Genomic DNA, 27,840 nt, shown 5'->3' on the forward strand with positions numbered 1-27,840 from the left:
TCGGCTGCAGAGGGGACGTGAGCAAACCAGGAGGTCCCCCTGCCTCCCTCGGCTGCAGAGGGGACGTGTCTGAGCTTTCACGCTGTCTGTGCTTTTAAAGATTCTTGCATGTTCCTGAGGGATGCCCGCCCATGGCTTCCAGCAAACTTCATCCTAAGGCAGACAGTTCAGCTACATCCAATCCCAGCACCCAACCACCCAGTCACCCCAGATAAACCCAGTCACCCCAGATAACCCAGGCACCTCCAGATAAATCACCCCTAGCAGATAACCCAGTCACCCCCGATAACACAGTCACCCCTGACAACCCAGGCACCCCAGATAAACCAACTCACCCCCAGATAACAGTCACCCCTACCAGATAATCCAGTCACTACCAGATAAACCAATCACCCCAGGCACCTCTCACACAACCTATTCACCCGATAACTCGGTCACCTCCAGATAACCCAGTCTTCCCAGATAAAATAATCATCCCCCAATAACCAAGTCCCCTTCAGGAAACCAGATAAACCAGTCATCTCCTGGATAACCCAGGCACCCCTCAGATAACTCATCCCATATAACCCAGTCACCCCCAGATAACCGTCACCCCAGAGAACCCAGCCACCCCTCACAGAACCAAGTCACCCCCCAGGCAACTCAGTCACTCCCAGATAACCCAGAGCAGTGAGTTCCAGCCCCTCTGGGTGTGGCTGCTGGGTGGGTGCCTTTGTTTTTCAGATGCACTCTCTGCTTTTGCACAGGTGCCTCTCCATGCTTTCCAGAAGTGCTGGGCCAGTCCACACTCACACCATCAGTGAAAAAGCTTCCTGTCCCTGTCTTCCTTCCAGCTCTCAGACCTATCCACCTTCTAGTATCTACCATTCTGAGGCGGGGAGTGTAGCTTCGAGGTGCTCTGAGTTTCTTTATTCCTAGCGGTTTGTGTTCACGGTCTGTTCAAACCCTGAGCATCACTGGTCAGAGCTCACTGCAACCCTGAACTCCTGGGCTCAAGCAATTCCCCCACCTTGATCCTCCAAGTAGCTGGCATTATAGATGCATGCCACCACACCTGGCTTTTTTACACTGTTACCCTTATTTTTTGAGACAAGGTCTCTCTGTTGCCCAAGCTGGAGTGCAGCGGTGTGATCTTGGCTCACTGTAACGTCCGTCTCCTGGGCTCAAGGGATCCTCCCACCCCATCCTCCTGAGTAGCTGGGACTGCAGGCGTGCACCATCATACCTGGCTAATTGCTTTGATAGAGATGGGGTTTCGCCACGTTGCCTAGGTTGGTCTCGAATTCCTGGGCTCAAGTGATCCTCCTGCCTCAGCCTCCCAGTGTTGGGATTATAGGCATAAGCCACTGCACCTGGCCTTAAAATTTTTTTATCTGTAGAAACAGGGTCTCACTATATTGCTCAGGATGGCCTCAAACTCCTGATCCCCCCAGTCCCCCCACCCCCTGCCTTGGCCTCCCACAGTACTGGGATTTCAGGCGTGAGCCATGCTGGGATCGCAGGCATGAGCCACTGCACCTGCTGCATTTGTTTGGCATGTTGCCCCCCTGCCTGGGGCAGCATCTGGGCCACAGCAGCTTTTCAGTGAACAAGGATGGTTGAGTGGATGTGATCTTGCATGCCTGTTGAGCGCCACTGAGCCCCACTGGCCAGTCACTGTCTCGCACAGGAAGTGGTGGGAGATTGACAAGAGGAACGCCTGTAGCAGAGCCGGGACCTGGATTCAAACTCAGCACCTGGCTGCCATCCTCATTCCAGGTGAGTGGAACGATGAGCAAAGGTCCGTGATGACACCCTGGCCGCCTAGCCTGCTACCCTCCTCAGGAGGACGTGTGGGGGAGTGAAGGGTCCACCCCTGCGGTCTTCACACTCCAGTGGCCCAGACTGGAGGAGGCTTCCCAAATCCCCATATTGTGGGAGCAGCTGCTTCTTTCTCTTGGTGATACATTAAGAGATTTCAACACATGGAATGATCTTGAAGATGGTGAGCGCTGTGCAAAGCTTGTATTCCCATCTTTTTTTTGTTTTGTTCTTTGTTTTTTTTGAGACGGAGTCTTGCTTTGTTGCCCAGGCTGGAGTGCAGTGGCCGGATCTCAGCTCACGGCAAGCTCCGCCTCCCGTGTTCACGCCATTCTCCTGCCTCAGCCTCCCGAGTAGCTGGGACTACAGGCGCCCGCCACCTCGCCCGGCTAGTTTTTTGTATTTTTTAGTAGAGACGGGGTTTCACTGTGTTCGCCAGGATGGTCTCCATCTCCTGACCTCGTGATCCGCCCGCCTCGGCCTCCCAAAGTGCTGGGATTACAGGCTTGAGCCACCGCGCCCGGCCCCATCTCTTTCTTTAGGCGAACAAGCTTTCTGAGCTTCCATATCCATGAAGATGAAAAAGAGGAAAAAAAACCTGACAAACTTCCATTTCCGCCCTAAGTAATATCTTCGCATGAAGACATTATTTGCAAATAAGCCCCATACAGATAATTAATGCATTTCTGGCCAGGTGCAGTGGCTCACGCCTGTAGTCCCAGCACTTTGGGAGGCTGAGGTGGGCGGATCACTTGAGGCCGGGAGTTCAAGACCAGCCTGGCCAACATGGTGAAACGACATCTCTACTAAAAATACAAAAATTAGCCAGGCGGCCAGGCGCGGTGGCTCACACCTGTAATCCCAGCACTTTAGGAGGCCGAGGCGGGCAGATCACGAGGTCAGGAGATTGAGACCATCCTGGCTAACACGGTGAAACCCCGTCTCTGCTAAAAATATAAAAAAATTAGCCGGGCATAGTGGCGGGTGCCTGTAGTCCCAGCTACTTGGGAGGCTGAGGCAGGAGAATCGCTTGAACCTGGGAGGCGGAAGTTGCAGTGAGCCGAGATCGCGCCACTGCACTCCAGCCTGGGCGACAGAGTGAGACTGTATCTCGAAAAAAGAAAAAAAAAAAAAGTTAGCCAGGCATGGTGGCATACGCCTGTAATCCCAGCTACTCAGGAGGCTAAGGCAGGGGAATCGCTTGAATCCAGGAGGTGGAGGTTGCAGTGAGCTGAGATTGTGCCACTGCACTCCAGCCTTGGCAACAGAGTGAAACTCCATCTCAAAAAAAAAAAAAAGAAAAGAAAAAAGAAAAAAAATTTCCAGTTCAATTTTATTTTTATGCTTATTACTAAAACTGGAAATGTATGCATGTCATTTTGATTGGGTATTTATAATAATTATAAGAATAACAATGGGCCAGATTGTTCCCATGTTACGCCTCAGTGCGTGTATTTGGTCAGGGTGTGCTGAGATGTGTTTGGTAGGGCCAGGCCAGGCCAGGCCACAGTAACAGACGCCGACAGCAGCCCCAGTTGTTGCCCCACACGCTGCTCCCAGGGAGGCTGGGGGCTGTCCTGCTGTCCTCAGCCTGGCACAGCAGCCCTCGCCCCGGTGTCCAGTGGGGAGTGGAGGTGAGCTGCCCTCTGCCCTCAGGGCCTTCGCATCGGCGACGTCACTGGCCTTACCCACCTGTGGTGGTGAAGGAGGTGGGGGTGAAATCCTGTTCTGTGCCCAGATGCCCACACCTTTCAAACATAACACATTTTGCATTGGGATACAAATATGTGGGGGAGTGGAATAGAAATGTGAGTTCAAGGAAAAGAAGAAATAGACTTTCTAGCTGTGAAGGAACAGCTTGCTGGTGTCCTCTAGGTGGATGATGGTATCAAATTGTAATGGCATTTTTTGTTCCACTGGATACACTGAAAAGGCTGTTTAAATTGTTTTTCTTTAAAATGGCAAGATTTGGCCGGGCGCGGTGGCTCACGCCTGTAATCCCAGCACTTTGGGAGGCCGAGGCGGGCGGATCACAAAGTCAGGAGATGGAGACCATCCTGGCTAACACGGTGAAACCTCGTCTTTACTAAAAATACAAAAAATCAGCCGAGTGTGGTGGCGGGCGCCTGTAGTCCCAGCTACTCGGGAGGCTGAGGCAGGAGAATGGCGTGAACCTGGGAGGCAGAGCTTGCAGTGAGGCGAGATCGCGCCACTGTACTCCAGCCTGGGCGACAGAGTGAGACTCTGTCTCAAAATAAATAAATAAATAAATAAAATAAATATAATAAAAAGTAAAAATAAAATGGCAAGATTTATAATATGCTGTGACTTACATCATAAGCACGTTTAAAACATGATGAAGAAAAATCTTAGATAACTAAAAAAATGAGGGAAGAGATACACTCCCTTAAGGTTTCATTTAGGGGACTCCAAGCACCAAAGGTGAAAACCTCTGTGCACCAGCCTGGTCAACATAGCGAGCCTACCTCTACAAATAATAATAAGCAAATTAGCCAGGTGTGATGGCACACGCCTGTGATCTCAACTACCTGGGAGGTTGAGGTGGGCGGAACACTTGAGCCCAGGAGATTGAGACCAACCTGGGCAACATGGCAAAATCCTGTCTCTACAGAAAATCAGCCAGGTGTGATGGTGCACACCTGTAGTGACAGCTACTTGGGAGGCTGAGGTGGGAGGATCACCTGAGCCTGGGAGGTTGACGATGCAGTGAGCCATGACTGTGCCACTGCACTCCAGCCTGGGCAACAGAGCAAGACCCTGTCTCAAAAAAAGTCCAAAATCCTGTGCAGACGACACCTGTCTACAGGCCCCACTTGCCTCTGCTTCCCTTGCCTTGCTTTGCAGGGATGTGTGGGTGGCTGAGCAGTGCTGCCTTCCCCGTAGCCTGGGCCCCTCCAGGGCAGCCTCCTCACTGACCTCCTTCTCTTCCCCTCCCTCCCTGTCACCTGACAGCTTTCCTGCCACACTTGCACCAGCGAATAGGTGCCCCGAGTCTTTTATAGAATGACCCCGCCTGGTCTCCTGCCACGCCGGACACACGCCAGATCATTGCTGAGGTGTCCCCCAGCTGAGGACACCTGCCCAGCCTCGAGTGGCTCCCCACGTCTCTGCCCAAGAGCACTCCCTCAGGTGTGGACCCCACGCCTGCTTCTTGCCTCTCTCCCACCTGTCAGGACATCCAGGCCACTGAGTCCAGAGAGGCGGCCTCTCAGTGTCAGGGCTGACCCCACTGCTCCCCTCACCTGGGTCAGAAAAGTCCCCAGCCTCCCTGGGGGGCATCCCTTCGATTTGGGGTTGACAGGATGGAGAGGTCCTTGCCCCAGGACTTCTGCTCTGCAGAGGGAGTCCAGCAAATGCTGGCTGCAGGAGCGCTGGGCACAGCAGCCTCCGCGCATGGGGGCTCTGCCTGGGCCTACCTGGGAGGTTGTCCTCAGCCTACCAGGCTGAGGACAGTGCGGGGCTCACCCCAAGCATTCTTCCTGCCACTTCTCTGCTCCTCCTGGCCCGAGATGCATCGCCCGTCTCCACGTGTTTTACTTCTGGCCCAGAAATGTGTTCTAAGGACCCCTAAACTCAGTACCCCTAGGGTGCAGGCCTGCACCCAGGAACCCACCCAGCTGCAAACTCCCAGAAGCACTGGGCCCACAACCCTGGCCCCATGTAAAGCCTCAGGCCCTGTGGGCTCTATATGCCTGGTCCATGGCCCTGGCGCTCTGCTGAGTGGAGCTGGCAGCCTTGCCTGGAGCCTGGCACACGGCTAGTTTAGGTGAAATGGACAGCAAGCCATCTCCAAAAACTGCGCTAGCAGAGGTGAGAGGCCACATGAAACCCTGGTCATCACTGACATGGGCAACAGCTCGAGGTGAAAAGGCTGCTGGGGGTCACTCGAGGGTTTATTTCAGGGTGGGCGGCAGTGACTGCCCCATGGCAGGAACAGGCTGGCATATGCCAAAGTCAGGGCAGCAGTAGCTGGGTTCAACCTGGCAGCCCCACACCCACACATGGCCCTGCCTGGCTGTGAGACAAGGGCAGGCCACAGGAGCCACAGGAGCCACGGAGCAGATGGAAACGGCAACGTGGCCAGGCCGAACACATGGTTTCCCTGCTGTCAGCCAGTGCAGATCAGTTGGGCTCCTGATGCTTCTCTGGTTCTGTGGATTCTGGCACCACTGGGTAGGAGGGGTCTGCCACCCCCTCGCCACAGCTGCAGACAGAGGAGAAGCAGATGGTCAGTGAGTCAGGCTCCCACAGCAGGCTGGGAGCTGCATTCTTTTCCCAATGTGGGTTTTACAAGGGGACTTAGTTTACCCTGTTAGCCTATGCAAGACAGGTGACATGACCCCGAATGTCCAGGAAACAGTGACTGCTGAAGCCTAGGATGAGCTGAGGAAAGAGGCCGACGGAGGACTAAGGCTGCAGCGGGGGGGGGGCATGTGGGTGAGGGTGAGGGGACAAGCTGAGGAAGGTGGCTGGCAGAGGACTAAGGCTGCAGTGGGTGGGTAGGCATGTGGGTGGGGGTGAGGGGAGCAGGGGAGAGCAGGCTAGAGCATGTTCTAGAGCCAGCCTGTCCTTGAGGAAGACAGCAGAAGTGCTCACTTTTGCAGAGACTGCAGTTCAGGAGGTAAATCGCATCCCATGTAAACACCATTTGTAATACTGTATTCCAGCAAAGCACCAAAACAGGGGTCCTGCGGGCAATAACAATTAGCCTGGCATGAGAGCAAGTGAAGGCCCCGTGCCTCCTGGTGCCGCGTGCGTCTCATCCCCAGTGACCTGGACCCTCCCTTCTTTTCTTTTTTTTTTTTTGGGACGGAGTCTTGCTCTGTCGCCAAAGTTGGAGTGCAGTGGCGCGATCTCGGCTCACTGCAAGCTCCGCCTCCTGGGTTCACGCCATTCTCCTGCCTCAGCCTCCTGAGTAGCTGGGACTACAGGCGCCCGCCACCTCGCCTGGCTAGTTTTTTTCTATTTTTTAGTAGAGATGGGGTTTCACCGTGTTAGCCAGGATGGTCTCGATCTCCTGACCTCGTGATCCACCTGTCTCGGGCTCCCAAAGTGCTGGGATTACAGGTGTGAGCCACCGCGCCTGGCCTGGACCCTCCCTCCTTAAGTGATCACAGCCCACCCAGTGCCTGAAAACTCACTCGAACGAGAACATGGGGGTTTCCCAGCACTATCAGCAAAGCTTTGGGTCTGGTGATTGCAACATTAAATCTTTTTGAGTTGGACAAGAAACCCAAAAAATATCGATCATCTTCAAATCTATCTTCATTTGACCGTACCTAAAAGCACACAGAGATGAATAAAAATGGCGTTTTAAATTTTTGGGGGGCATGAAAAGAAACTCTTGACATACGAAAACATTTAGAATGTTAAATAGCAGAATGACCTCCTTTTTGGTTCAAAAGGAAACAGGAGGAGGAGGGGGAGGAGGAAGGGCAGCAGAAAGGGGTGGGACTCATCAGCACTCTGTCTGCAGACAGGGAGCCCTCACGCTTGTGGCTGTCTGGATGGCGGGGTCTTAGGGGCTCTCCTGTTGGTACCTGCCCTCCCACTCTCTGCTCCTCATCTGCCTGTTCTTCTAACTTCGTGTCCCTCCTCTAAGGCATTCACCATGTCTTCCTGGGTCCCTTCTCTTTACTTCCCTGTGTCTTAGTCTTTTGAGTATTGTTTTCAAAGACCTTCCCACAGCCACTGCTTACGATGGCTCCTGGGCCTAGGGAGTCTCCGCCTGCAGCTGCTTCTCTGTGCTGGGAATCGGCCTCTGCCCCTTTAGATCTGAAGCCCCCAAAACCCCCAAGGCAGCAAGCGCCTGACTGGCCAAGCCCACGGAGAACAGGGATACCTACGGTCGAAATGATGATGACCAGATACTCTTGTCCTTGAAACTCCTCTACTGATCCAACCTTTATATCCATCAGATCAACATTACGCAAAAGAATTCTGATTTTCTCCACCTTAAGAACAGATTAAAAGAAACACTAAAGATAACACTGTACGAATCCATTTTTTCTTTTTTTTTTGAGACGGAGTCTTATTGTCACCCAGGCTGGAGTGCAGTGGCGTGATCTCGGTTCACTGCAACCTCCACCTCCTTGGTTCAAGCAATTCTACTGCCTCAGCCTCCTGAGTAGCTGGGATTACGGGTGCCCGCCACCACACCCGGCTAATTTTTTGTATTTTTTAGTAGAGACAGGGTTTCACCATGTTGGCCTGGCTGGTCTTGAACTCCTGACCTTGTGATCCACCTACCTCAGCCTCCCTAAGTGTTGGGATTACAGGCGTGAGCCACCGCCCCAGGCCTGTACATATCCATTTCTTTTTTTTTTTTTTTTTTTTTTGAGACGGAGTCTTGCTCTGCCACCCAGGCTGGAGTGCAGTGGCCGGATCTCAGCTCACTGCAAGCTCCACTTCCCGGGTTTACGCCATTCTCCTGCCTCAGCCTCCCGAGTAGCTGGGACTACAGGCGCCCGCCTCGTCGCCTGGCTAGTTTTTTGTATTTTTAAGTAGAGAGAGGGTTTCACCGTATTAGCCAGGATGGTCTCGATCTCCTGACCTCGTGATCCGCCCGTCTCGGCCTCCCAAAGTGCTGGGATTACAGGCTTGAGCCACTGCGCCCGGCCCATATCCATTTCTTTACACATCACAGCGTGAACCAAATATTGGCCAATGTGCAATATTTTTTTTTTTTTGAGACACAGTCTGGCTCTGTCACCCAGGCTGGAGTGCAGTGGCCGGATCTCAGCTCACTGCAAGCTCCGTCTCCCGGGTTTACGCCATTCTCCTGCCTCAGCCTCCCAAGTAGCTGATACTACAGGCGCCCGCCACCTCGGCCGGCTAGTTTTTTGTATTTTTTAGTAGAGACGGGGTTTCACCGTGTTAGCCAGGATGGTCTCGATCTCCTGACCTCGTGATCTGCCCGTCTCGGCCTCCCAAAGTGCTGGGATTACAGGCTTGAGCCACCGCGCCCGGACTGTTTTTTAATTCTTTATTGTTTTCTTCCAATCTGAATTGATTAGAAGACAAATTCCAGTTTTAGTTAAACTGGGGACGGGGGACAATGCTTATTAGGAAAGCCAAGTTTCATGTGGAAAATCCTCCCTCCCCACAAGCACACATCAAGGATGGAGGAAGTCCTTCAGGAGAAGTGAGATGGGTGTCTGCTGCTTAGAGCCGAGGTGTGTGTCTCAGCAGGATGGCACCTACACGCTGAGGTTAAGACACCGGGACACTGGCTGTGTGATGTTTGGCAACTTACTTGTCTCCACAAGCCTTCGTAATCTCTGTACCTCTGGGAGAGCTAAGCACTCACCTCTTGAGGCCGGGAGGTCAGAAAAAAGGAAACATGGCTGGGCGCGGTGGCTCACGCCTGTAATCCCAGCACTTTGGGAGGCCGAGGCGGGTGGATCACAAGGTCAGGAGATTGAGACCACAGTGAAACCCCGTCTCTACTAAAAATACAAAAAAAAAAAAAAAAAAAAAAAATTAGCCAGACGCAGTGGCGGGCGCCTGTAGTCCCAGCTACTCAGGAGGCTGAGGCAGGAGAATAGCATGAACCCGGGAGGTGGAGCTTGCAGTGAGCCGAGATTGCGCCACTGCACTCCAGCCTGGGGGACAGAGCAAGACTGCGTCCCCCCCAAAAAAAAAAAAGAAAAAAGGACACATAACACCTGTGAAGGGCTCTGCAGTCGGCACGCCCATGGTACAGGTGATCTGTTACTGTGACGGCCTAGGGGACCCACCTTTTCTTCTGCATTTTGGGGGTTCTTTCCAAGCTCTGCTTGGTGGTGTGAACGCCACAGGGACACATACTTCATGAAAGTGTTTGGCATGGGAGCCACCTGCGTCCCCACCAGAGCTCCAGGACCCCTGTGAACCTGTGGAGATGCTTCCTGGGACCAGTCCCTGGGCCTCCGGGGCCACTCACTGCCCTATAATCACACCGCAGTCACAGGAAATGAGAAGTGTCCCATTCAAACATAACCAACGTCGCCCCCTTTGAGAAATACTGGGTTAGAGCTAGGGGTTGGCAAATGTTTTCCCACAGGGCCAAATATCAAGGGACATATATACGTAACCATTTAGAAATGTAAAAACTGTTCTAGGCTTCGGCCATAGAAAAGCCTGGAACTGGCGTGTGGATGGCAGCCGGCTGGCCTCTCGTGCTGAATGACATTCAAGTGCGGTCCTGCTCCTTTAAAAACCTGCTGCTGCTCACAAGGAGCTTGTTTCTGCCTCTGTGGAGCTGCAGGGACCTCACAGAGCCAGGCGTGCCTGGGCAGGGCGTACCTGCTTCCGGTAGGGCGTGATGACGCCAATGTCGCTGGCAGACACCTGACTGGAGATACTCTGGGCCAGGAGGCAGCAGTAGCGCAGGACCTGGACGGCCTCGGCCGGGTTGAACCACGACGGGCTTTTTCCCTCCCGTGCCTCGCTGCCCTGGGTGGAAGAAGAGGGAAACCTCCTTTACTCCATGAATATTCACCAGAAGGCTGCAATCCAGGAGCTGAAGTTGGTGCTGGGAATACACACTGAATATGACAGAACGAACCCCTGCTCTCACACAGAACTTACATGGGAGCAGGGCAGATGGCAGATGTTAAATAATGATGACATGGCTCACAGCCACGCTAAGCGCTGCAGAGGAGGATGGGCACACAAGTCCACCTCTCGGGTCTGAGCCCCAGAGTGGAGGGCTGGCTGGCTCATCTTCTTCTTCTTTTTTTTGGTATTAGACCTTTGACCTAGCTACTGTTCATCTTGAAAATACTCTTCCTTAGAAAACATTAATGAGATATACTGACATAAAAGACAGACATATAGATCAACAGGGTAGAATGGAGAACCTAGAAATAAACCCTTGCGTATGTGGCCAGATGACTTTTGAAAACGGTGCCAGGACAGTTTTTCAGCCAATGCTGCTGGAAACACTCGCGAGCCACATGAGAAGGATGAAGATGGACCCTTACCTGACACCACCTGGGGATGTAAACTCAAAAGTAGATGGAAGATCTAAACCTAAGACCTAAATCCATAGAATTCTTGGAGGAGAACAGGGAAAAAGCCCCACAACACTGAGTTTGGCAGTGATTTCTTGGATACGACACCAAAGCCACTGGCAATAACTAAAGGGACACACTGGACTCCATCCAAATGGACAATGTCTGGGTATCAAAGGATGCAATCAACAACATGGAAGGATCATCTGCAGAGGGGGAGAAAACCTTTGCAAATAGTATAGAAGAAGTTAATATCCAAAGCTATAAGGAAGTCTTAAACTCACTGACAAAAGGCGACCCAATTAAATATGGGCAAAGGACCTGAATTCTCCAAAGGAGACATACAAATGGCCAACAGGTGCATGAAAAGCTGCTCAAGGCCACAAATCATTGAGGAAATGCAAATCAAAACTACAGTGAGCTACACCTCACTCCCACTAAGATGGCTACTATAAAACACCCTGGAAAATAAGTGGTGGTGAGGAGGTGGGGAAATGAACCCTGTGGCACTGTTGGTGGGGTGTGGAATGCTGCAGCTACTGTGGAAAGCAAGGTGATGGTTTCTCAAAAAATTAAGACTAGAATTACCAACAATTCCACTTCTGGGTATATACCCATGAGGACTGAAAGCAGGGTCTCAGATAGCTATCTGTACACCCGTTATAGCAGCACTACTCACAACAGTCAAATATCTGCAGCCCAAGTGTCCACTGATAGATGAACTGATAAGCCAAGTGTGGTGTATACACATAATACAATGTTACTCAGCCCCCAAAAGGGAGGAAATTCTAACACACTACAACATGGATGAACTTCGAGGACAGGATGCACACTGCAATAAGCCAGTCACAGGACAAACACTCCATGATTAATTCCACTTATATGAAGTACCTAGAACAGCTGAATTCATACAGTCAGAAAGTAGAATGGTGGCTGCTAGGGGCTGCAGGGAAGAAAGTTACTGCTTCATGGGTACAGAATTTTTTTTTTTTTTTTTTTTTTTTAGACGGAGTCTCGGTCTGTCGCCCAGGCTGGAATGCAGTAGTGCTGTCTTGGCTCACTGCAAGCTCCGCCTCCCGGGTTCACGCCATTCTCCTGCATCAGCCTCCCGAGTAGCTGGGACTACAGGAACCGCCACCACGCCCGGCTAATTTTTTTGTATTTTTAATAGAGATGGGGTTCACCATGTTAGCCAGGATGGTCTCGATCTCCTGACCTCATGATCCGCCCACCTCGGCCTCCCAAAGTGCTGGGATTACAGGCGTGAGCCACCACACCCAGCCGAGTACAGAATTTTAATACTGCAAGATAAAAGTTCTGCAGACTGCAAAACAATGTGAATATACTTAACACTATTAAACTTTACACTTAAAAATGGAGGCTGGGGGTGGTGGCTCACGCCTATAATCCCAGCACTTTGGGAAGCCGAGGTGGACAGATCATTTGAGGTCAAGAGTTCGAGACCAGCCTGGCTAATATGGTGAAACCCCGTCTCTACTAAAAACACAAAAATTAGCTGGGCGTGGTGGGGCACGCCTGTAGTCCCAGCTGCTCAGGAGGCTGAGGCATGAGAATTGCTTGAACCTGGGATGCAGAGGTTGCAGTCAGCCGAGATCACGCCACTATACTCCAGCCTGGGTGACAAGAGTGCGACGACTGTCTCAAAAAAAGAAAAAAAAAAAAGTTTTTAACATGACAAATTTTATATTATGTGTAAATTTATTTATGAATGAATGAATGAGACAGGGTTTCACTCTGTTGCTCAGACTAAAGTGCCAGGGCATGATCACAGTTCACTGAAACCTCAGCCTCCGGAGTAGCTGGGACTACAAGTGTGCACCACCATGCCCGGATAGTTTTTGCATCTTTTGTAGAGATAGGGTCTTGCTATGTTGTCCAGGCTGTTCTTGAACTCCTGGGCTCAAGCAATCTGCCTGCCTTGGCCTCCCAAAGTGCAGAGGTTAAAGATGTGAGCCATGTCCAACCCTACAATTTAAAAAAGTGACCACCAGGCCGGGTGCGGTGGCTCACACCTGTAATCCCAGCACTTTGGGAGGCCAAGGTGGGCAGATCACTTGAGGTCAGGAGTTTGAGACCAGCCGGGCCAACATGCTGAAACCCCGTCTCTACTAAAATTACAAAAATTAGCTGGATGTGGTGGCCGGCACCTGTAGTCCCAGATCCTTGGGAGTCTAAGGCATGAGAATTGGTTGAACCTGGGAGGCAGAGGTTGCAGTGAGCCAAGATTGAGCCACTGCACTCCAGCCAGGGCGACAGAATGAAACCCTGTCTCAAAACAAAACCAAACGAACAAACAAAAAACCCAAAAAGTGACTGCCAGATAAAGCAGTAAAAATACAAAAATTAGCTGGATGTGGTGGCAGGCACCTGTAGTCCCAGTTACTTGGGAGGCTGAGGCACGAGAATTGCTTGAACCTGGAGGCTGCAGTGAACCGAGATTGTGCCACCGCACTCCAGCTGGGACGAAAGAGCAAAACTCTGTCTCAAAAAAAAAAAAAAAACAAAACCAAAAAAACCCCCACAAAACAAAACCCAAAAAAGTGACCACTAGATAAAGCAGTAAGAATTAATTTTGTTGTTGTTGTTAAACCATGTAACTTATTCATTTATTGTAAATAATAAATGACTGAAGAAACTTAAAAGATTAATGGGATGGAAACTTACAGCAGAAACTTCTAAACTGAGAAACAATTCAATGAATAGCAACCAATCAACTAGAAAAAATCCGGAAATAAAATAACTAAGAAAGGTAAAGAAGAAATAATGTGAAATCACTATAGACTGGACTGATTTATGTCTCTAAAAGCAAACTGACTCCCAAAATGGATTAAATATAAAAACCTAGCCACTCCTAAGAAATACAATAAGAAATGAAAACAGAGGGCAACGACATACCACGTAAAAAGAAAAAAATGGCAATGTTAATATTACGAGGTGAAATTTAACACTAACACACACGACAGTATGGAAGGGTATTACATAAGGAGGAAGATAAAGCAATGATAAATTGTATGCATGAAACATAGCAGTTAAAATTCGTAAGACAAGAACGATTAGAAACCCAAGGACAATTTGATGAGAAGCACAATGAGAGCGAGAGGCTTCACTCCTCTTCTCCACCACGGCCTACACTCCTCTTCTCCACCATGGCCTACACTCCTCTTCTCCACCACAGCCTACACTCCTCTTCTCCACCACGGCCCACCCGGTGACAGATCCTAGGTCAGGACACAGAGCTGCTGAGTCACAGCCTCCATGCATTTATTTTTATTTAGTTATATAGTTTTTAAGAGTCAGGGTCTCACTCTGTCCCCTGGGCTGGGGTATTGTGGTGCAATCATAGCTCACTGCAGCCTCAATCTCCTGGGCTCAATTGATCCTTCTGCCTCAGCCTCCCAAGTAGCTGAGACCAAAGGCACATGCCACCATGCGCAGCTAATTAAAAAAAAATTTTTTTTTTTTTTAAAGAGATGGCAGTTTCACTATGTTGCCCAGGCTAATCTTCAACTCCTAGGCTCAAGCAATTCTCCCGGCTCGGCCTCCCGAAGTGCGGGGTTACAGGTGAGCCCCTGTGCCTGGCCACTAGTGTGTTTTCCTGATACCCAGGAAAGCTTCTGAGGATGGGCAGAGCTAGGAGGACAGACGGCGGGAGACCACCGCTGCGGAGGGACCTGCCTCAGAGAGCACCACGTCTTGAGGTGTCCGGCTCACTGCAGAGCCCCCTCAGGACTCCTTCCCTTCCAAATGTGCGCACCCCGCAGCCACCATACACGTCCCACCCCACTGCTTTGGACAGATCACAGACAGATTTTCTCCCTCGGGAACTTACGAAGAGCAACTGGGGGCCATTGCTGGGTGGGGCATGGAATGCAGAGGCCCCGAGGCAGCCGAGTGGTGTAGCCTGGACCCCTGTCCTCCGGGGCCTGTGGCATGGAAGGGGCACCGGCAGCAGAGTTTCCCGTGGCGCAGGTGCAGCCCTCACTGCAGATCCCGTGAATGCCCCTTCCTCTGGGGCAGGGGTGAATGCAAAGCTTGATTTCTGCTTCTAACTAAATTCCTAATACAAACTATCTCATTTTAGTGAATGCTTGTAATTTTGCTTGGCCACTCAGCATCTAACTCTGTCCCTCCGTTAGGCCTCAGAGAGGGGGTGGTGGCCCGTCACTCCTCAGGCCCCAGGCACAGGGCTCGGCTTGTGGCTGCTGCCTTCCCTGCCCGGCTCTCTCCTGGCAGCTCCAACCCTCGAGGGAAGCACCAGGAGGGAGGCGGCGGCGGCCTCCGGGAGCTTCCTGCGGCCCCGGGGTATCCTGTTACACAGCCCTGCGAGCTTCCCCAGGCCCCCCAGAGCTCACCGGGCAGCTCTGCTCCTCTTGGAGCCCAGTGCTTGTCTGCTGTGACCACCTGAGAGTGGTGCCCATGATGTCCCCTTGGTACCAGGCACAACTCACCTGGCAGGAGAAGTCAGCATCCGTCTTGGGGACACAAGACCCTGATGGCTTTCCCGCCACAAGCAGGCGGCAAGAGCCTCACCTGGGAGGAAGGACCTCCGGCCACACTGTCTTTACCCGACATGGTCACCTACGGGTTCAAGACACAACTCACCCGCACACCATGGAAGATGAGAGGGAAGCCTTTCTTAGGCAACTTCTCCCAGCCCAGCAAAGAGGTCACCACTGTAGGGTCCGCACAGACCTCGAGCTCCCTGTGGTAGAAGAGCCGTGAGGGCAGGGCCAGCAGGGCCTCGTGGGACCGGTAGTTCTTCACCAGCTTTGTGACCTACAAGGAGAGGGTGATGGCTCACAAGGGGAATGTGGCACCTGGCACAGTTTCTGTCAAAGGAAAAGCGGCTCTACACGGCAAACGTGAGGCCTGCCTGACTTCCAAGCCCGACGCTGCCCCTGTGCCCCTGTGTGTCGCCTGCCCCCAGACCAAGCCCTTGGATGATGGTGAAGCCAAAGGTCCATCTGAATAAAAAAATGGGAACATCAGGAAGAAAAGGGTGTGACGGCCACCCTCTTTTCCTGTCCTGGGTCTGGGTGGGGCTGAGGGGCCTCTTAAAAGGCTCCTGCCACCTGGAACCCGGCAGCCGGGAGGAGGGCAGGTGGAAACAGTGTCTTACTGGCCCACGCAGCCCTGCCTCCACTTGGCCACAGGGAAGGAAGAGCTCCTGGGCCCCTGGGCCAGGAGAGTATAGACACTGTGACTCTGGGGGCATGGCCAGCCCTGGGCAGGCCTGGCTGTGACTTCACCGATGCGGCCGAGGGTGACTGTGATGTCACCAGTACATGGGACACCTTTATTGTCTGCCTCCAACTTGCCCGGGAAGCTCGCTCAGGGCAGGCACTCTTCCCCTGGTGCTGGTGTAAGCAGCCAGGGAGGGTCTCCAGGGACTACAGGAGTTCAACCAGTCAGAGCAATGCTCAGTCTTGACACTGCTCATCACACGTGACCCACGTGTTGGCATGAGGACTCGCTGCGTCTGTGCCATGGGGAGCCGCCCTCTGCATGCAATGCTGCACCCTCTGCCCTCCTGTCACTGATTGTCCCTCGGGAAGACACTGCTGGGGAGAACACGCCCAGGGCTCTCCCTCCTTGGGATGAAGTAACAAAGCCCCTGTTGGTGAAAACCTGATTTCCTGTGGTGCTGTCAGTTACTCGCCAGGTGATACCGGCATGAGAGCACCATTATTGGCCCCGTGACTCCTCCCAAGTCTGTCAAGCCTAATTAGAATGTGTCCACCCTCCAACGTGCTACTCCAAACTCCAAATGTGATCTACAGTCATGGCACTTCTGCCTTAGCTGGACCTGGGCAGCTGCTGGGGAAAAGAAAGGAAGCATGTGGCCCCCTGGGGTCACTGTGGCAGCTGCTCTGGTTGGAGGGTGCAGGACACTGCCCAGGCCCCGCACAGGACAAGGCCTTCACCTCCTGTGTGGCAGGGTCTGTCTGTACCTGTGGCTGTGTGCCACACGCACCTGCCCTGAAGGCTGTGTGGTGGGGACGGTGGGGACAGCAGCATGCTGGTCTCCCCTGCTGCAGCCACGTCACCTGCAGCCACACCTCCAGCAAAGTAGCTAGTGCGTGGAGGGGTGCAGGGGCACTGGAGAATGAGGCGAACCTCTCGGGGGCAGCAGAGCTCTCAGGCGCCCTTTAGGCCCAGCAGCTGGTCGCGGCTGGCCGTCTTCCTGGGGGCAGTTTCATGGCCTCCTGGCACAGCCGGTGCCTGTCTTGTGAGTGGTCCCTCATGAGACCTTCCTTGGCCTGAAGACCCCTACCTGCCCCACACCCTTGATAACCAGGAATGGGGTCCAGTCCTTTTCCCTGAAAGTCTGCCCACAGTAACTGCCCCTCATTTTCTATTGATGTTAATACTGGCAACGGGAATCAGATGGAGACTGTTCTTCTGTGGGCTACAGGGGCTTAAAAACTGAGGCTACTTGGTTCACTGTTTAATGATGGGCCCTGGAGGCCCAAGCTCAGTGTGCTGGGGGCTCCAAAGATGCAAATCCCAAAGCCCATCCCTCAGAATTTGGTACAAGGTTGGCTGAGAGCCCAGAACCTGCACTTCAGTGGGACCTTGGGGTCGGAGACCACTGAGGAAACATTGCCTGCAGTCACTCTAGGGCAGGCTTTTTAAGTCACAAAAGTGACTTCCTGCTTTTCTTATGTTCACAGAGTAACACAGATTTTAACTTATTTTACTGTATCTGACCCCAGAGTCTCAGTTTCACTGTATTTTACTGTATCTGACCCCAGAGTCTCAGAGGCTACAGTTTCTGCTGACGGGGGAGGCGCTGCAGTGGGTGCTCTACTGCACTCTGCCCACGGACAGAGATGACTCGGGTGGACAGAGGGGCGAGCTGCTCAACTGCCCCGGAGCCTGTGTCTACTGAACTGGGACCAGAACACGCTGGAGTCTGTGACTTACCAACAGGGGGTTATGTGCGCCACAAGCACCGAAAGCATTTTCGTCCCTCTGGTATGCAGGTCGAGACATCAGCCGTTCCAACAAGGACACGTTCAGCCCATAGGCCATGGCGAGTCTGGACTTAATGACTGGGCCAAGCTGCATGGGGTCTCCTGCCAGCACAATCTGCACAGGGAGGCCGGTCTCAGCCCACGCAGGGAGGGGCCGAGGGGCCACTGCCACACCCACGGGCTCGGGTCGGGGTGGGGCCGCGCGCAAGGCCAGCCCACGCCTGCTCTGGCTGCAGGGGATGACGGGAGGGGCTGGGAGACCAGGGGATGCCGACAGGGCTTGCAGCCATCTCTCCCCGCTTCTCCCTGAAGTCCTGCCACCTGCCCGGCTTCTGCAGCCTGGCTTTCCTGCAAATCTCTCAAAGTGGTAAGAGCCCCAAGGATGCCATCTATCTTCTGGAAGCTTCTGCGTGGCCGGCCCTGGCCGCCATCCCACCTGCCCCTGGCCTCTTGCCCATGGTTGCCTTGACCTGGTGAGGCCACCCGACGCCACTGCTCCACCTGGACCAATCCCTGCTCCCTCCCTCAGCGCCACCTTCATGCTCCACCCCATGCCTGGTGACTGGGACAGGCATCTAGGACGGGCGCCAAGGAGGAGCCTGAAACGTCCAGCGCTGGACGCTGGATGAGCTCGCCTCGATGAGCCACAGGGAGGGAAACAGGGGAGTTCAAGGTGACACCCATGCCACCATCAGAAGCACCCAGGGAGGAAACAGGTGGGAGCGGACAACAGAGGATGCATAGAGCTGAAGGCCGGGGCAGCCAGAGGCGCAGGCGGGTCAGAAGCAGGAGCACCCGCCCTGTTGGCCCCTCCAGACACTGAGCGGCTGGCTGACCCACAGCAAGGACCACATTCCTGACTTGACCATTGCATCCCCAATACCTAGAATGGCTCCTAACCTCCGTTTTAGAGTGAGTCAAGACATTCACTCCTTGTCCAAAAGGAATAAAGTACAATAGAGACCCATGGCCCCAGCACCTCAGGGTCCCTGGCACTTCCACCTGACCCCGTGCGGCTGTGACTGCCCCCGGCAGGACCGCAGCCCCCACCCTCACAGGAGAACAGGGTGAGGAGGAAGCAGCACACACAGTAGTCGCGACTTACCTGACCACTGACGTCTGACATCAGCCCCAGAGGAATGAGGCATTCCGGCTCACTTGCCTGCCCAGCCTCGTCCACAAACACGTGAGTGAAGTGTCCAACTCTAGAGCAAAGATGTTCTAAATGGTAATTTCTGCCAAACTGTTTTAGCAATCGATGCCTCTGACACACTGGCAAAGCCACGCTCAGCACCCATGGGGCCAAGCGGGGTTGCCCAGGGGTGTGCAGGAGCTGGGGTTCTGGGTGTCACCCTGCTGGAGGGAGGACAGGCCACAGGCATCAGGAGATGCCGGCTAAGCCACATCAGCACCCGGTGCTCTGCACGCAATGTCTGTATTTCTAGAGATGTGGAGGGAAGAAGGGGTGGGGGCGAGGGGCAACACATGAGCGCTTCCTGGGGGCAGCTCACAGGAGAAGCGCTGCAGGCTCCTGGCCTGCTCTCCACCTGCGTCTCACTCCTGTGATTATCAAATGCCCAGGTTTGAGTCCTAATCTCCCCTCTCTGAGCCTCCACCTCCACGTGTCCCTCAGGAGGCGGCTAGGGTGAGAGCCGAGCTGGCCGCCGTGAAGCGCTGAGAACAAGCCTGGCCGGGCAGGCAGCCACAGATGGTGGCCTCTCCTGCCATCCGCTCATTTCCTCTTGACTCATCCTTGTGAGCTATTCTCAGCTGGGCACTGCCCAGCCTGCCACGCCAATAGGCTGAGGCCCCGGGAGCCACTTCCCAATCTGCGGCACTATTAAGAAAATGGGGTCTCTAGAATGGCTCCCCACAATTCTGGCCCCTGCTGCAAACTCAGTGAGGTTCCCAGCTACAGAGCAGCTCCTCCTGGAGGATGCCTGTCCAGCTCTTCCTTCTCCATGTGCCCAGGTGTGGCAAGGGAGGTACAGGGGCAGAGAGTCCACAGCGTTGCTAATGGAGGGGGTGGGGATTTTGCAGGAAGGAGTCGTCAGATGCAACTGCCTGTTCATGGCTCAGCCCCCACAGGAGAAGTTGCAGAGCTCTTGCATGGGAAGGCTGTGGGACTGAGCGAAGAGCAGGAGCTCGTTCGGCTCATGATCTGTTTCTGGAGTACAGAGGGGCTGCCCCACCTGGGGCCACAAGCTGAGGAACAGGCGCCCCAAGTTCACTGGCTCGCCCATCCCAGCAGCTTCTACTCTGTGGTCAGGAGGCCTCAGTGGGGAAATGCTGTTGGGACAGAAACAGGTCCTGACACCCGAGGAAGCAGGTATGGGGCACGGAGAGTGTCCGGAGCCACGCCAACACTCAACAGGAGGCACCGTGGGCCCACACCCTTCTCACTGCTGAGTCCAGGATCTCCCCTCTCCAACCCCAGACGCTAGGCAAATCCATCACCTCTGAGCCTCAGGTGTCCCACTGTGGGCTGAGACCCTGTGGTCAGAGCTGTGCGGGGTAGGCTCCTGCTCACAGCAGCGCTGCGCCCCACACGTCCTGCACGTCCTGCACTCACTCATGGCCAGCTGACACCTTTCACTTCAGGTCTCAAGACACGGATTTTACAAGTGACACCGTGCACCCTCCCAGTGAAAGATGCAGCAACCAGCACACTGCCATTTCCCTATCTCATGTCCCCACTGCTGTTGAAAAAAATTAACATTATGTATCTTTCCTAGAATGTAAGCATTTAGGTTTGAATTCTGTGTTTTTTTTTTTTTTTTTTTTGAGGCGGAGTCTCGCTCTGTTGCCCGGACTGGAGTGCAGTGGCCGGATATCAGCTCACTGCAAGCTCCGCCTCCCGGGTTTACGCCATTCTCCTGCCTCAGCCTCCCGAGTAGCTGGGACTATAGGCGCCCGCCATCTCGCCCGGCTAGTTTTTGTATTTTTAGTAGAGACGGGGTTTCACCGTGTTAGCCAGGATGGTCTCGATCTCCTGACCTCGTGATCCGCCCGTCTCGGCCTCCCAAAGTGCTGGGATTACAGGCTTGAGCCACCGCGCCCGGCCTGAATTCTGTGTTAATTGCAGTTATTTAATGTCACTTTTGCCAGATGATGTTGCTGCTACTTTACCCTTTGAAGTGTCCCTCCCCGCTCCAGCCGCCCCCAGTGGCCTGGCCAGCTAACCCTGTGGGGCCTCTGCAGCTGGGCTGCAACACCCTTGCTGCTTCTGCACAGAGCGTCTCTGAGAGAGCGGCCTGCCCTAGCCGGTCACCTCCTTCCACTACCTGGAGGTTAGCTCCAGGGTGCAGGGTCCATGCTGTGCCTGCCCCGCCCCCACAGAGCCCTCTGCACCCCAGTGAGGCCGGGCTCTTCAGCTCTTGACCTTTGACTCATCAACACACATTAAAAAAAATCCCTCTCTTGTTCAGATCCGTGCTGTCCAATCCAGTAGTCACACATGGCTCTCGGGCACCGCACAGTGGCTAGTCGGAAACCTGACACGCTCTAAGTATAAAATACATCGTGGATTTTGAAGACTTGAACCAAAAAAATTGTAAAGTGTTTCATCAATCATGTTTTACTAATCTCATGATGAAAGGACGTTGTGTATATGAGAGACTAAAACACGCCGATGAAACTATTCATGACACGTTGTGATAGGCGTGGCCGGCTGTGCCTTTGCTCCGTGTGGAGCTGACAGACCACCTCCTGTGGTCACCCTCACGACCACCGTGACGCTGGACACTGTCCAGGGCGACCTGTCTCCAGGCCGTCAGGGAGGGTGGGGCTTCCCTCGGAGCCCCTGGCTTCTCCCTCTCTCACCCTCAGCCTATGCCCCCGACACTGTCTGGCTATACTCACTGAGAGGGAGCTGCCTGCTGCCTCCCCGACCCCACCTCCTTGCACGGGGATCTGAGAGTGCCTTGGTCCTCACTCAGCCTCCCTGGGCTCAGAGCTCTTCCTCCCAGCCCCCAGGGGAGGCCCTCCTGTGACAGCCGGCACCCTGCACTCCATCTCCTCTGCCTGCCTCCCCTGCAGAGACCCCAGCACCAGGGGCACAAATGGCCCCCGAGGGTCTGACCTTACAGAGCCCAGCCGTTTCCTAGGCAGCCTGCCTCCCCATGCCCACTCCAAGCGACTCACTCTCCTGCTCAGAAGCCCTTCACTGGCTTCCCAGCTCACCAGTGGTCAGTCCAAAGGCCCCTCCACGGCCCAACAGGCCCAGGCTCCAGGCCTCCCCTTCACCACCTCATGCAGGACGTTCCTGCTCACGAGTCTCTGGTTCCAGTCTCCTTTGGGGAGACCTCAGCGTTCTCCAACTGTGGGGCCTCTACACGGGCCAGTCCATCTGCCTGCCCATCCCACTGCTGGCTCCTTCGAGCCCTTGCGGTCTTGGCCTTCCTGGCTCCACTCAAGCACGGCCCTCCCCAACCAGCCTTTTTCGCCCATAGCCCTACCTCCCTCCCTGAGCACTGAGTCTCTGGGTCATCCACCCCTCAGACAGAAGCTAGGAGAGGACAATGACCTCTGCTCTGGGAAGTCCCGCGCCGCACTCCACGCCCAGGGCTCACCTCACTCCTATTTGGTAAAACAGCCCTGAGCTGCTGCAAGTGGTGACGATTATCCGGAAGCGTGAGGCTTTCCAGATGTCTTCTCCGTCTCTGCAATACGGTTTGACGGCATCGATAACTATCTGGGGGCAAGGAGGCATAGAGTTTACTCCTCCAATTATTAAGCACTTCTATAAACTGGACGGAATCACCAGAGCAAAAAGAATTCCAAAAGGGAACCTCGCCCTGGTGCCACTTCTTAGTTACGTCTAAGTAATGATTTAAGGTTTTTTCCTCAAAACACTTCATACTTCCTTATCAATTCCGTCCATATTTTATCAACTCTAGAGTCACATATAACACACAATCCTGCAGATCCTTTCCCAAAACAACCCTGTACATTTTCTATTCGGTTTGTTTGTTTGTTTATTTAGAGATGGAGTCTTGCTCTTGCTCTGTCGCCCAGGGGTGCGATCTCGGCTCCCTGCAGCCTCCGCCTCCCGGGTTCAAGCGATTCTCCTGCTTCAGCCTCCCCAGTGGCTGGGATTACAAGCACGTGCCACCACACCCAGCTATTTTCAATGTCTTTTTTAAACACAATATTTCAGGCCGGGCACGTGGCTGAAGTCTGTAATCCCAGCACTTTGGGAGGCAGAGGCAGGTGGATCACTTGAGGTCAGGAGGAGTTCATGACCAGCCTGACCAACATGGTGAAACCCTGTCTCTACTAAAAATACAAAATTAGCTGGATGTGGTGGCCCACACTTGTAATCCTAGGTACTTGGGAGGCTGAGACAGGAGAATGGCTTGGACCCAGGAGGCGGAGGTTGCAGTTAGCCGAGATCACACCATTGCACTCCAGCCTGGGCAATAAGAGCAAAAACTCCGTCTCAAACAAACAAACAAAAGCAATACTTTATAACCAAACCAGCAACTTAAAATTTCCCTAAAGGGATACTTAAAACCAAACCAACAAAACAAAACTTATAAAGTAACGAGACATTTGGGGATTAAATAAAAGAGGAATGTGATAATTTAACAAGGCTACGAATGCCCACAATAGGTCTGATAACTCACACAGAATGAGAATGTGATGAAATATTCAGCAGTCAAGCTCCACTATTTAGCGGTGAGGGAGGACCCACTGCAGAGCCATTTCTCAAACACAGCTTTCTGTGGCACCTCTCTGCCCACCCTCCTATCCCTGCCCTCCCCTGCTCACTTGGCATTTCCTATGTTCCACGGAGGGGTTCTGGTGCCCTCCCACTGCTCACAAGAGCTCACCTCCTCAAACCTGCAGGTGGCGTTCACCCGGACCATGGCGGCTGGCCGTAGCACCTTGCTCTCATGCAGCCGCAGACACACGAGGTCAGCGGCGCTGTTGGAGGGCGCACAGACTAAAATCCGACTGTCTGGCAAGGCAAAGTGTACCTTCATCAAAGACACACAAGAGACCAAGGCTCAACATCCACATGCAAGGTGGAAACCAGGAGCCTAAGCTCAGCATGAACATTCGGTGCAGGAACTCAGCTGTGTGGGCTCAGATGCCAGCCCCCAACACATTGAGACCCGGGCCACAACTCTGCCTCATCACACCGCTGCCAAGGCGTGGGTAAGGTGGGAAGGTTCTCGGCACTCTCTAAGATTCTAAACCACCTTCCAGGGCAGAAACGGAGTCAGATTCATCTGCACACATCCGGCATGTTGTACAATTGTGTACTCAATACCTGTTCGCTAATTTGAATCCCGAATGACACTAAATGTAGACAGTCTTCGACTTACAATGGTCTGACTTAACGCTTTTTTGACTGTATGATGGTGTGAAGGCCATCCCCAGTCAGTCTGCTCCTCAACTTACAACAGATCATGCCCTGATGAGCCTGAAACAGGCTTTTCCCAAATCCCATTACGATGGGTTTATTAGGTGGTAACCCCATCAAAAGTCAAGAAGCATTTGTACACAATATTTTCACAAACTGAACTTCAATTACAAATGAAGATATCTAAAACTTCTGCAGAATGGTGGCTGTAGCTACTCCAAGAGTTACTTCTGCGGCAAAATTTCATGATTCAAACAGTTTACTAGCTAAAAATGAGTTTCCTTCTAAACCTATGAAATAGGCTTTTAAATCCCCACATACCCACATAAACAGACTTAACATTATGAAATAACTAGTATTTCTCAAGCTCTTTCCAGCTGTCCGACTCTACAATCTAAACTCACACTTCCTGAAGACACGGATGACACGTGAACAGCAGCACAGAGCCACAGCACCCGCGGCGCCGCTGTCCTTACCTGTAAAACAGCCTCTATTATTGTCACTGTTTTTCCAGTCCCAGGAGGTCCAAAGAGAATATACGGGAGGGGACGGCAGTCGCCACTCAGAATCCTTTTAACTGCTAACTTCTGATTTTCATTTAGCACTGGATTGAAAAACTCCATCTTTCTTGCTTTAGGGGTCTGAATTTCATCTACTGTATTCAAAGTGGGGAAAGTTTCAGTTAGATGCAAACAACTCTCATCGGCTACGGACACATCCTCACCTAGGTCAGGTGTCAGCGCGGCTGTGTAAAGGCTAAATCAGAGCCACAGACAGGGAGCAGCTCTTCAGCGTGACCATGGGTAAGACGCGCACAGGGGCATTCCTTTAATAATCTGTGCGCGCTTTTTTTTTTTTCTTTTCTGAGACAGGGTCTGGCCCTGTCACCCAGGTTGGAGTACAGTGGCACAATCTCAGCTCACTGTAACCTCCACCTCCTGAGCTCAAGCAATCCTTCCACATCAGCCTCCCAGGTAGCTGGGACCACAGGCACCCACCACCACACCTGGCTAATTTTTGTATTTTTTTTTTTTTTGTATAGAGACAGGGTTTCGCCATGTTGTCCAGGCTGGTCTCGAACTCCTGAGCTCATGTGATCTGCCCACCTCAGCTTCCCAAAAGTGTTAGGATGACAGGTGTGAGCTCTGCACTCAACCTGTCTGTGCTTTGTTAAAGAGGTTCAGGAGAACGAATGCAGCTTCTGAGAGGAAAATGACAGGGCATCAACTGATTCTGCAGCTTTAGAGATCACACTCAAATATTAGAGACTGGATTAGAAAATGTCCACATCACAAAGAATACCTGGAAAAAAAACCCAGAATCTAAATTCTTTTTTTTTTTTTTTTTTTGAGACAGAGTCTCGCTCTGTCGCCCAGGCTGGAGTGCAGTGGCCGGATCTCAGCTCACTGCAAGCTCTGCCTCCTGGGTTTATGCCATTCTCCTGCCTCAGCCTCCCAAGTAGCTGGGACTACAGGCGCCCGCCACCTCGCCTGGCTAGTTTTTTCTATTTTTTAGTAGAGACGGGGTTTCACCGTACTAGCCAGGATGGTCTTGATCTCCTGACCTCGTGATCTGCCCGTCTCGGCCTCCCAAAGTGCTGGGATTACAGGTGTGAGCCACCGCGCCTGGCTAAAAGTCTTCTTAAAGTATCTAACCTAAAACACCGAGTCTCCAGTCAAGATGGAGACGGCAGCCACCTGCCACAGGCCACACGTCCCCCGAATGTTCTTCCTTCTGCATGAGAGCCCACTCCTCAAAGTCCCCGTTTTCCAGACAAGAGTCTCGGGGTTGCTCTTCTCCTTGCACCTCACAAGCACATACCCCAATCACTCATCTCTGCAGTAAAGGGTGTCAGCGCCGGCAGGTCCTTGTCACCAACACTTCTCTCCTTTGTTCCATGTTCAGCTTGGTCCGTCATCGTTTTCCTATTCTAGAAATTATCAGGCAGAAAAATGGTTTTAAAAAAACCGCTCGGTGTTTACACTGGCTTGGTTGAAAGAGCAAACATAAACATCTAGTGTTCTACTTTAACAGCTCTTTGGATGGATCACAGGTCAGACCCTTTGAAAAATAAAGAAAAAACAGATTATCAGATAAAAAGCTGCTAAAAAGGCTTATGCTTTTTCTTTGAACTTGCTTTTAGAAATAAACATAAAGTAAAATTTGTGATGAAACCAAAGCGCAGGACTACATTTTATTTTATTGTCTTCCCTTGGTACATCCTACCTGCTTTCCAGGCTGGACAGTGGGGGAACCTGCAGGGGACGGTCAAGGGTACAGCCCAGGGCTCTGGGTCTCACGGGCCTGCAGAGTGTGCAAAGTGCCAGTGCTGCCTGTTGACGTCAGGCAAGATCCTGCACCAGGCCGGGCGCGGGGCTCACGTCTGTCATCCCACCACTGTGGGAAGCCAAGGCAGGTGGGTCACTTGAGCCCAGGAGTTCAAGACTAGCCTGGGCAACATGGTGAAACCCTGTTTCTAGCAAAAATACAAAAAAAAAAAAAAAAAAAAATTAGCAAGGCATGGTAGTACTCACCTGTGGTCCCAGCTACTTGGCAGGCTGAGGTGGGAGGATCACTTGAGCCCAGGAGGCGGGGCTGCAGTGAGTGGAGATTGCACGACCAACTCCAGCCTGGGTGACGGAGACCCCCCACCTCAAAAAAAAAAAAAAAAAAAAAGAAGGCTGGGTGCAGTGGCTCACGCCTGTAATCCCAGCACTTTGGGAGGCTGAGGCGGGCAGATCACGAGGTCAAGAGATCAAGACCATCCTGGGCAACATGGTGAAACACTGTCTCTACTAAAAATACAAAAATTAGCTGGCCGTGGTGTCAGCAGCTACTCGGGAGGCTGAGGCAGGAGAATCGCTTGAACCCGGGAGGCGGAGGTTGCAGTGAGCCAGGATTGCGCCAGTCCACTTCAGCCTGGCGAAAGAGCAAGACTGTCCCAGAAAAAAAAAAAAAAGGATCCTACACAAGAATTGGTTGTACGTTCCAACATAAACGGCATTTGTCCTAAACCAGTGGGATTTTCCATTTTTTTCATTATAATCTGTAATTCACAGCTTTGCACATATATCTTTGTTAAACAACTTCATTACTTTCATATGACAGATTCTGGAATCTGTAAAATCGAAAGTTCTGGGGTCAGCAGTAGTGGCTCACACCTATAATCTGAGCACTTCAGGAGGCTGAGGTGGAAGCATTGCTTGAGTCCAGGAGGTCAAGGTTGCAGTGAGCCATGACCGCGACACTGCACTGCAGTTAGGAGGACAGAGGAAGACTCTGTCTCAAAAAAAAAAAAAAAAGTCTCACATTAAAAAATTTACACACACATTACTAAGTTTTAGTCTAAAACAGGCTTGTCCGACCAGCAACCCATGGACTGCATGCGGCCCAGGAGACAGCTCTGAATGCAGCCCAATACATATTCGTAAACTTTTTAAAACATTGTGAGTGTTTTTGTGATTTTTTTTTTTCAGCTCATCAGCTATCATTAGTGTTAGTGAATTTTATGTGTGGCCCAAGACAAATCTTCTTCCCATGTGGCCCAGGGAAGCCAACAGATTGGACACCCATGGTTTAGAAGTTTATGCCAATATTCTCCTCCCACAACTATTGTGTTTTGCAGTGTGACTGACATACAATAAGGTGCACATAT

The 27,840-nt window shown here is 52.5% G+C and overlaps 1 protein-coding gene across 1 annotated transcript in view; it reads right to left on the reverse strand.

Moving 5' to 3' along the window:
- Positions 1-5,696: 5,696 nt before the first annotated feature.
- Positions 5,697-27,840, reverse strand: part of MOV10L1 (Mov10 like RISC complex RNA helicase 1) — a 71,051-nt gene continuing 48,907 nt past the window's right edge. The window contains 11 exon segments of the mRNA XM_033233513.1: positions 5,697-6,025; positions 6,418-6,509; positions 7,668-7,775; positions 10,108-10,257; positions 15,441-15,614; positions 17,766-17,930; positions 18,921-19,020; positions 22,387-22,508; positions 23,650-23,796; positions 24,662-24,840; positions 26,007-26,115. Coding sequence (XP_033089404.1) covers positions 5,944-6,025; positions 6,418-6,509; positions 7,668-7,775; positions 10,108-10,257; positions 15,441-15,614; positions 17,766-17,930; positions 18,921-19,020; positions 22,387-22,508; positions 23,650-23,796; positions 24,662-24,840; positions 26,007-26,115 — 1,428 coding nt within the window. The 3' untranslated portion in view covers positions 5,697-5,943.

This window comes from Trachypithecus francoisi, unplaced genomic scaffold (genome assembly GCF_009764315.1).
Source record: "Trachypithecus francoisi isolate TF-2019V2 unplaced genomic scaffold, Tfra_2.0 Lachesis_group14, whole genome shotgun sequence".
Taxonomy (NCBI): Eukaryota; Metazoa; Chordata; class Mammalia; order Primates; family Cercopithecidae; genus Trachypithecus; species Trachypithecus francoisi.